The following is a 10055-nucleotide window of genomic DNA, read 5'->3' on the forward strand; positions in this document are numbered from 1 at the left end:
AAGGTGTACAGCATCGAGAAGGTCAGGACCTGTTCCTTACATTGCCCTATTTTGTGCTTACATCGCCCTTCAGCTTCTTAACCCTGCATTCCCACCAAAAAAACCCCAAATCATCTGAACAATAATGAACCTGAGGCTGGAAGATGTGACTACAGTTTGTGCAGGGACAGAGCCAGCTTAGAGAGAAAAACTAGCACTTCAGCAGTTCTGTTGTCTCAAGCAGAAGAGGGAAAAAAAGGGAGGGAAAAAAAGGAAAATAAAAAAACCCGTGCATTGCAAAGTCTAATGATTTTGGAGTATGTCACCAGAAGACAGAGTGGTTATACAATGATGAAGAGCCAGCCCTGTTCCTTTGGCAGCTAGCCAAAGCCCTGCTGGAAGACCAGCTCGAGCCACTGATACGTGCCACAAAAATACCCTATAATTCTTGGGAACTGGGAATTATCTCCTGAACACAAAGAACCAAAATTTGCCAAGGAAAAAAACAAACAATAATCACACGGTTCATACAAGGTTCTGGGACAGTGCTAGGATTCTGCAGAAGTGGTTGAAAATCCCAAATGCAAAAGAGGGGGGAAAAGGAAAGGCCTGAGGCATAAAATCTGTCAGCAATTGTGCTGGCCAGGAACAGAAGTGGAGACAGATGTGCTCTCTGCTCCCAGCATGGGGAGACCTGAGGTGGGGGGGATGGCAGCAGCAGCAGGCAGCTCCATGGGTGATCCCTCACAGTGGTGACGGGAACTGCTGCGGTACAGGATGGACCAACCGTCGGCCGAGGAAAAGGTGAAAAAGAGAGATTTCCCAACCAGGCTTGAGGTCCCACAGGAATTCAAAACCAAGTTGTCCAAGGAGGTCTCCAGTGGCAGGGTCAAACCTCAGCCTGGTTGGCAGGTGCAGCCCAGGTGCTGACCAAAGATGGCTTTGCCCAAAAAATCAGTAGGAGTTTGTAGGAGACCAAAAGAAACAAGCTGTAAACCACCAAAAATCACAGAATCACAGAATCACTAAGGTTGGAAAAGACCTGTAAGATCACCAAGTCCAACCACCACCCCAACCCCATGATGCCCACTAAACCATGTCCCGCAGTGCCACGGCCACACGGTCCTTGAACCCCTCCAGGGATGGTGACTCCACCACCTCCCTGGGCAGCCTCTTCCAGTGCTTCACCACTCTCTCAGGAAAGACGTTTTTCCTAATATCCAGCCTAAACCTCCCCTGGAGCAACTTGAGGCCATTTCCTCTTGTCCTGTCGCTTGTCACTTGGGAGGAGAGACCAACACCCACCTCCCCACAACCCCCTTTCAGGCAGTTGTAGAGAGCGATGAGGTCTCCCCTCACCTCCTCTTCTCCAGACGGAACAACCCCAGCTCCCTCAGCCGCTCCTCATCAGACTTGTGCTCCAGTCCCCTCACCAGCTCCGTCGCCCTTCTCTGGACACGCTCCAGCACCTCAATGTCCTTCTTGGAGTGAGGGGCCCAAAACTGAACACAGCATTCGAGGTGCGGCCTCACCAGCGCCGAGTACAGGGGCACGATCCCCTCCCTGCTCCCGCTGGCCACACCATTTCTGATACAGGCCAGGATGGCGTTGGCCTTCGTGGCCACCTGGGCACACTGCCGGCTCACATTCAGCCGCTGTCGACCAGCACCCCCAGGTCCTTTTCCTCCGGGCAGCTTTCCAGCCACTCGTCCCCAAGCCTGGAGCGTTGCAGGGGGTTGTTGTGACTGAAGCAGCAGACCAAGAACAGGGCTTAATATTTTCAGCTGCATGATAAATTCAGCCTAAGGGCAACTGGTAGCGCCGGGCAGGTTTTCCGCAGAGCTCCCAGTGATCCGCTGATGCAGAGTCCATGTTCCTGCAAGGATATGATGCTCGGAGCTGTGTGATGAGAAAGTTCTGCAGATAAGCATGCAGTGTAGAAAAAACCCTGCTGTTCTTGTTAGAGGTGACAAATTGGGTACAGTGAACTGGGCAGCAATCAGCTTGCAGGTTAGCTTGAGCGAAGCCACACAACCACTAGTGACTTTTGACTTTCCCAATTCAAAATATTGGGATGTTGAGGTGCTTACTCGTAACTGCTGCAGCATCGGGCTGCGAGCCACCCGGCCACGCAGAGCGGAGCCAGCAGGTCTGCTCCTGCCCAGCAGAACCAGGGCTGGACCATGTTGTGGGTGCTGGTCTCTTCTCCCATGCAACTAGCGATAGAATGAGAGGAGATGGCCTCAAGTTGCGCCAGGGGAGGTTCAGGCTGGATATGAGGAAAAATGTCTTTCCTGAGAGAGTGGTGAAGCACTGGCAGAGGCTGCCCAGGGAGGTGGTGGAGTCACCATCCCTGGAGGGGTTCAAGGAACGTGTGGACGTGGCACTGCGGGACATGGCTTAGTGGGCATGGTGGGGTTGGGGTGGTGGTTGGACTTGATGATCTTACGGGTGTTTTCCAACCTTAATGATTCTGTGATTCGGTGATTCTGTGGACCGCCTGGCGCCGCGGCTGCTGCCCTCACAGGAACCTGCAAGCAGAAAGCAAATGACAGCACTTTTTGAAAAATGACACCATTCTTTCTGAATAGGAATCGGAAAGGGCTTTCTCCAGCTTCCAGGAAAGAGGGAAACACAAGTCACTGAGCTGGCTGATTTGGCCAGATAACAAGCTGTAACACCTCCAATGAATTAAGACCTTAGATGTGACCCTCGCAAACCCGGTGGACTTCCCCCTTGTCAGCTGCTGGCCGGCGAGCGGGGCAGTGAGGGCACCACCGTCCTGGCACAAAATCAGCTCCCTGGCCCTGACTGCGCCCACGGGGTCCCGGCTGGCACGCTCGGGGCATCCTGCATCCCTCCTTCCCCACCCAAAAGGGGCCACTTCGCTGTGCCCACCCCAGGGCCACCCTCCTGTTCCAGCACGTGCTCCAGGGCAGCGGCTTCCCCTGCTGTGAATTAATGAATTCTTATGGAATACCTGCATTATGGCAAAACTTTTCCACAAGTACTGCAGAAACGCTGTCATTTTCCCTTTCTAGGCAGTGGTCCACGTACTTTGTGTGGGGTTTTGGTGGTTTTTTTTTTTCTTACATCACAGTCTTTTTCCTATTGTCTATCAGAAGACAGCATGCTGTTATCAGAGAATCTCCGATTTCTAGAGAAGTGCCGTGGAGATGGCAACTGCTCAGTCATACTTTGGCTGGTTCTATGTTTTACTGATCGTAAAATTAAAGGCCACGTCCTTATATCTTTGTTACCTACTTCTGTGGAAGTGCTGATTGGGTAAGGAGTGTGCCCCAAGGTTAAACACCAAATTTACTGGAACCTTTCTCTTCCAGAAAGTCTCAACAAATGGCCTTCCTTCTATCAGTTTCAAAAATCAAACTAAACTGTTATTTCCTCATAGAGAGACCATAAAATGGTAGAGGACTGGTCCAGCAGCACTTACAGGTTCTCTGAGCACATCAGGAGGATGAAGACCCATCTCTACCTTCTTTTGCTGGCTGCAGGCGTCTCTGCTGCTCCCCAGATGAGCAGCATGGCTGAATTACTGACACTGTTACAGCAAATGTGCGAGTCCGTGACAAAGGACATTCGGGTGAGTTCAACTTGCACTTTACTAATCTAAAATTTGATATTCTTAATCCTCCTCTTGAATATTTAACTTTTTAAAAAGTCAAACAATCTATGTGACATTTATTTTTTATTGGTGTTAATGCAGATGATTCTTGAAAGGCTTAATGGATACATTATTTTTCAGAATCTGAGGATTGAAACTCCAGACAATATAGATGTAAGTAAAACTCCTTTTTTTAAATAAAACTAACTTTTTCATAAATTTAGCCATTGGAAATTGAGATAGTTTTTAAATTGTTATCTCTTAAAATACTCTATTTGTATTTAAAGGCAAACAACTACTTTAAATGTAGCCATTATAAGATATTAAATGTTGTTGAAGATATTAAATGTTATTGAAGATATTAAATGTTATTGTAAGATAGAAAATGTTATTAAAAACAATCAAATGTTGAGTCAAAGAAAAATATGCTGTGATGTAAAAGCAGCCAAGGACAGCAAATATTCTTCTTCTATGTTTTTGTAAATCTCACAGACACAGAGTGATTTTCTGAATCAGCTTTGTAAACAAAGGACAGTTAAAAAGGAAAGAACAAACTTGTTCACATTTCTTGCTTGTCCGTCTGCAAAAATACTTCTTTTTAGTCTACTTTGTTTAGTCTACTTTTAGAAACGGCTTTTTATACCTTTACCATCAGTAAGGGGATTCAATAGCTGTATTACCACCTCTTGTCTGAAGGATGGTGTTAATGCCCCGAGAACAAGACGCCAGCTACCGCGTGTCCGTGACCGAGGTCTGTCTTAAAGAAAAAATCCCCTTTTATGTGTCTGCCATCTTCTTTTGCATCTCCAATAAATTTCTCCTGCTCCCTCTCAGAGTAAAGGCTCTTTTCTTTGCGAGCTGACTTTAATCAACATCCCCCTGATGCAGATGCTGCCAATGAGACTTTTTTCTGCTGTGCATCAACGGGAAAATTGCTTTCAACCTGAGATCACAGCCCAGCCCAGAGCTCTTCAGATAATATCACGACCAGTTGGCTATTAGTGGGAATGCAATCTGAGTCATTAATTTATTGAAGGAGCAGAATAATTCACATTTGTGCCATAAGGTAGCTACAGGAGGGTGGGGTTTTATTTTGGTGGCAAATCCAGCCTATGCCTTGTAAATTAGGTGTAAAGTTCCCAGCTCTGACACTTCTCTCTGGATCCTGTCTGGAAGAGCTCTCTTCCCAGGCTGGGGCTTGGGCTGGGTTTAACCCCGAGGTTTTAATAAGGAAAACAGACCCAGAATCAGCGGTGCCGAATGCCAGCAGCTCGCTCGTCCCTTTCCCTGCCGAGGTCCCCGGGGGTGCCACCACAGCCCACCGCGCCAGTGCCCAGCTCTCCTCCGGGGAGAAGAGCCGCTTCGCTCTCACCTGTGCTTCGGATACAGAGATGACGGAGAATTTCCCAGCATCTCTGCATTTATTGTTCGTCAGTGGCAGAAGCGAGCAGCTTCCAAGCAAGGTCATGGGAAAAATGGTCTTCCTCATCATGCAGCATCCAGGAATGACTAACAGGAGACCACGCGTTGGTCGGGAACACCATGGGCATGATGCTGGCCTTCGGCAGCTGTCTGCATTTCCTCCAATCTGCGCTGATTAGTTTTTGCTTCATTTTTCATCACTTTCTTCCCCCATTACACTTCAATCTGTTCCTGCTGCTGACTGTCGTGTCCTCTCCTTCTTTCCTTCTCCGAGAGTTGTGCTGATCTCTTCTAAAACAACTCCGCCCTATCAAGTGCAACCCTCATCACTCTGCTTCGCTTCCGCCCCGTATCCTCTCTAGCCCTTCTGGCCGCCTTGCCTAGACCATGAGGTCTCAGAGACAAATGCCAGCTACCGCTTTGTAGAAGAGGACCAGCGTGTCTGGTGCATGGCCACCCTTGGGACGGGACAAGGCAAACAGGGCTGCGAGATGAGAGTGTGACCATTGTCCCCATCTCCCCTGGCATGCAGACATCAGCTGTCGCAGAGGTTAATGTATGGAGTAGTTTCAGGTTCATTTATTTTCTTTCTCTCATGTTCAGAGAGCTCTAGCTTCTGGGGCAGAAAGCATCTTGCATCCAAACTGAAGACATTCACCAGAATTGTCTGCTGACACAAGCAGATGTGAGAAATCAAACTGGTCTTCATATGGCTGCAAAAGAGAGAGGACTAAGTCTTTAGGCAATTATATGGTTCATCTGGACATTACAAAACATAGCGCTAGCAGAAACTATCATCTGCCAGGTTTCTGTCTGCAGAGTAAATAAATGTGCACACCAGTTAAGCATGTTTGCCTAAGTCGTTTGCAAATACAAGCCCAGAAGTCAGTAACAACTTATTTGCCACCCGGACAGCTGGACGCAACTCAAGATGATTTTTAATAAACTTACCATAGTTCATGGTTACAAATTCTTGTATCTCAGTTTTGCTGTTTCTTCTATCTTAGGATGTGAATTGTGTCAGCACAATCTTTGAAGGAACAGAACAGCTGAAAACTAATCCAGCTATGAAAAAATTCAGCGTTTTTTTCCAAAAATTTGAAAGACTGAAGCAATCACTCTCACCAAGTCCGGCAAAAGAGGTAGGAAATTTTTTCTTGTCTGTCAGAGATCACGCAGCAGACATATAACAAAATGTGATCCATAATTCATAACTAAGGCCTTACGTTTACGAGAGAGAGTAATTTTTGTACTCGCTTGTGTTGAGTACATGGAAGAAGAAATCCTGGCGTTATTTCACGTTTCTACCCTTCCCTTGCTCTAGTCTTCAGCTTGACCCACCTCTAAAATAAGGATTCCTATGTGTATTCAGCATATTTAAGGTTTAAGGAAAATCATATCATTTATAACATGATTTCAAGATGAGGAAGCTCTACATAACGGTTGAATATTAAGTAATTTCACTTTCTTGATTAACTTTTCAGGGGAAATGTGATACAGAAAGAAAGAATGCAACAATATTCATGGAAAAGCTGATGACATTCATCCGAAAAGCATCCAAAAACGCAAGAGCATAGTGTTTTCCGTTTCTAGAAATGCTGTAAATTTAAACAAGCAGTAAAATGCGTATTTGTTTTAAAAGTACTCTTCCTTTGCGTTAAAATCTGGCAGGGCACATCTTTAGTTTCAGTGGTACTGTACTGGTTCGTGTTTGGCATGTAACCTCTGAAAGTATCGATGGCAAAATGTCATTTGTGTTTCTAGACAAAAATTTAAATGCTTGATAAAGCAAATAGTGCAGGGGTTATGGAAGGACCTGACTAGGCATAAAACTTCTGGGTTTCTCCTGAAAGGGTGAAGTTAATTTCTGAACAGTCAGAGCGAGACTGAATATAGATGGATGCGAGCAAAAGCAGCTGGTTCACACGAGGCGCCTTATCTCACCAGTGCCTCGCCCCGTGGGTTTCGCATGCTGTGCCATAAACACAGACTGGTATATCGAGATGTGACATGAATATACTTCCTTTGCCTTTCTTTAAGACCAGGGTGGACCAGTGTCGGGGGAATGGTGTGCATTCTAGCAATATGGGTTGGGGATCTATAACTTCTCACGTTTAAGGTCAAATTTCTGCTGGGAAGTTTTGCTGGTATCCTATAACCTCAGCAGAATGGGTATTATTCTCGATGACATGCCTAGAAGAGCAAGAACCCGTGTATAGACCATTAAACCAGTACACAACTGATTCTGCTGAAATACGTGATTTAGCTCAGGGAACTGGTATGGCTGTACTGGGAAAACCTCAACGTTGTAATACCCATCTACAGTAACGAGGATTAATCAATATAATTACGTGAGCAAAACTTTTCTAGCACAGAGCTGGCTTTGCCACAGCTTTGAAGCCACATGAGGATGAACTGCAAAAGTCGTATTCACACAGTATTCCACCTCTTGAGCTCTGCCTGAGCTTCGCTATCTATAGGTCTATTGCTTATCAGCAAGGAGTCCAAGACCATGGTGCTCACGCGTCTAGGGCCACCTTGATTTGGTATGCTTAGCACTCTGCCCAAAATCTTTCACACACTGAGAAACACATCTTGAGATTCTCCTCTACCTGCAGCTTTGTTAGATCAGTGTAAATTTGGCAACTAAAGATTTGTACGGATCTGGGCATATGCCACTTACAGAATTAATGTTTTTTCTAAAGCTAATGGTGATGATAGGCGTGTTTAGATCAGTATGAATTTATTTCTGTGGTGTCAATTAAATTATATTACATTTTATAGATATATGTGTTTTGGAGAAAATATTTATTCTGTATTTTTACTACTTTTAATAAAGTGAATAAATGTTTGTCTCTGACTTTTTTTCCCCACAAATTTCTTCCAAGCTATTTCCACACTTGAGCAAATCTAGTTCTTGCAAAATCTCTGGTGGGCAAGGGAATTAGACCCTCGAGGTGAGTGAGCAAGTGTCTTGCTAGAATCTATTGCTAACGACGCACAAATTAAAAACCAGAGAGACCTTAAGGCGCGCACCTCTGACGGAGCTGAGCTTGCACGTTTGGTTTTACTGTAACGGAGCTGTTGAGGAGCCCCTGCTAGAACATGGACTGATGGGCCACAGAGACCGAGGTGGCTGCTTGTAGGAAAGCTTGCTGGTCTCTCTCCCTCCTTTTTGACAATTAAAACAGAAGGGGAGAGAATCCAAGCGACAGTCTACCTGCAAAACCTGCTCCAGGTGGCAGCAATGGCTGAGGCTCGACGCTGAACGGTTTTTCAGTGCTTACTCTCAGACGCAGACACCTGCCAGCACCTGAACAAGCATCCCGCGTGCCCAGCGTCCGACTTAGCCTGAGTAACTCCAAGCAATGGGGGTAAACATGCCGCGATCAGAGGAACAAACAGCTGGTGAGGTTCCTAATGTAAAATAAACGCCTTTAAAATAAATAAGCAAGCATCTCCTCAGACCTGCCGCAGAAATTACAGCCCTCACCATTCACAAATGGACATCTGCAAAGAAGGTGCCTTTGGTGGAAAACGTCTTCACCCTCCTCCTGGGGGCTGGAGGCTGCCCCAGCGAGAGCAGCCCCCGAGCTGTCCTGACCCACGCCTCCGGAGCCCCCGGCTAAGCAGAACCCCCACCACGGCCAAAACGCCATCGCTGACCTCTATTGCTCTCATAGCTCAAAAGGAAACCCCAGTCCGCACAACCCCCTGACGGTAGCTCTGCACGGTGCAGTCCGCCTATTCAAACTACTAGAAACAGGACGTTGTAACGAAGAACACGTAATAAAGCAGGGAACGCCGAAGCTGGGTGCCGGCCGTAGGTTCCTCCTGCGCTAGCTGCGTGTCACCCAGAGCACGGGCAGAGCTCCCCGGCCCTACCCAGGGTTTTAGGCACCCAGCTACGATCAGCGCTCCAAGCAGGCAGGGAAAAATAACACCAATTAGAATGGATTAGGAAAAAAAATAAAAGAACCAAAAGAGATTTCCCAGCATTTCAGTCCGAATTGGGATAAGACAAAACATCTAAGTATTTTACATGAACGAAAACTAAGGAAAGGTGGGATTCAAAGGGTCAGCAGCTTTCCTTGCAGGCTGAGCTCCGCTGTCCCGCACAACAGATCCCACCAGACCCCAGCGGACCCTCCATCAGCGTTTTACCACCTTCTGTGCTCCGCTCCTGTTTTTCCCCCTTCGCCCCCTCTCCGGGGCAGGCTGGGCGGGGTCCCGGGGCAGGCTGGGGGGGGGGGTCCCGGGGCTGGCAGCCAGCACCACGGGCTCGCTGTGCCCTCCAGCGTTACGGCTGGGACACCCACACTACATGGACCTGCATTTCCTTCTTTCGTTTTTGGGCATGAGCTCCCATTGCTGGGTGTCCCTGCGGAGGCTGCGGGTGCTGAAAAATAATTTGCCCTGATTTTTTTTTACTTCATTTTGTAAATTATTCCATGGTCTCTTTTAGCTTGCACAATGGTGATTCTGCCTTCTATCTGCCAGGTGACCACCTGGATGCCATTTGGAGACAGTTTCAGCCTTCTGAAGATGCTTCCTAGCTTTGAATGCTCTCCTCTGCCCTGCTGTATAGTTTTCCTGGATTTCTTTCACATTTTCTCAAGGTATTTTGATCAGTGATATGCGCTTGTATACTTGTATTCAAAATACATGTCGTTAAACAGCTTCTAATCACCTGCAAAAATCTGGGCACGAACAGATGGAAGAAAGGGTTTTGATGCTTGTATTGGATGTATCAGCTCCTAGAAGGCACAGTAGGTCGGGGAATCTTAAACATCCAAACGGGCTTTACAGAAACCCTGCAGCCGGGGGAGTCCCGCACACTCATCCTCCTTCAGCTCTGCAGACAGGACAAAGCCACTCCAAAACTTCCAGCCAAAGCAGCTTTCTCAGGGAACACACCTGCAGGCTTGTGGCTTGTAGGGTGGGACTGTCCTTAACCGCAGCCCTAAAATCCCTCTTAGCTGCCAGCTCAGATCAGTAGAACTAGCAATTTCACCCCCGCAAGAGCAGCTAC

The 10055-nt window shown here is 47.1% G+C and overlaps 1 protein-coding gene across 1 annotated transcript; it reads left to right on the forward strand.

Annotated features, from left to right (window-relative positions):
* The first annotated feature begins 3454 nt into the window (after positions 1 to 3454).
* LOC104262856 (uncharacterized) lies at positions 3455 to 6600 on the forward strand. The gene is made up of 4 exons (XM_059825571.1): positions 3455 to 3580; positions 3704 to 3775; positions 6031 to 6165; positions 6508 to 6600. Exons 1-4 carry the CDS (start codon positions 3455 to 3457, stop codon positions 6598 to 6600), a joined length of 426 nt encoding a protein of 141 aa, XP_059681554.1.
* The last annotated feature ends 3455 nt before the right edge of the window (positions 6601 to 10055 follow it).

Source organism: Gavia stellata, chromosome 16 (assembly GCF_030936135.1).
Source record: "Gavia stellata isolate bGavSte3 chromosome 16, bGavSte3.hap2, whole genome shotgun sequence".
NCBI classification, from domain to species: domain Eukaryota; kingdom Metazoa; phylum Chordata; class Aves; order Gaviiformes; family Gaviidae; genus Gavia; species Gavia stellata.

Excerpts from the sequence above, each read along its gene's own strand:
- LOC104262856 (XM_059825571.1), top strand. The coding sequence starts at position 3,455 with ATGAAGACCCATCTCTACCTTCTTTTGCTGGCTGCAGGCGTCTCTGCT. Across the intron at positions 3,581-3,703 it reads CCGTGACAAAGGACATTCGG|ATGATTCTTGAAAGGCTTAA; the intron begins GTGAGTTCAACT and ends GTGTTAATGCAG. Across the intron at positions 3,776-6,030 it reads AAACTCCAGACAATATAGAT|GATGTGAATTGTGTCAGCAC; the intron begins GTAAGTAAAACT and ends CTTCTATCTTAG.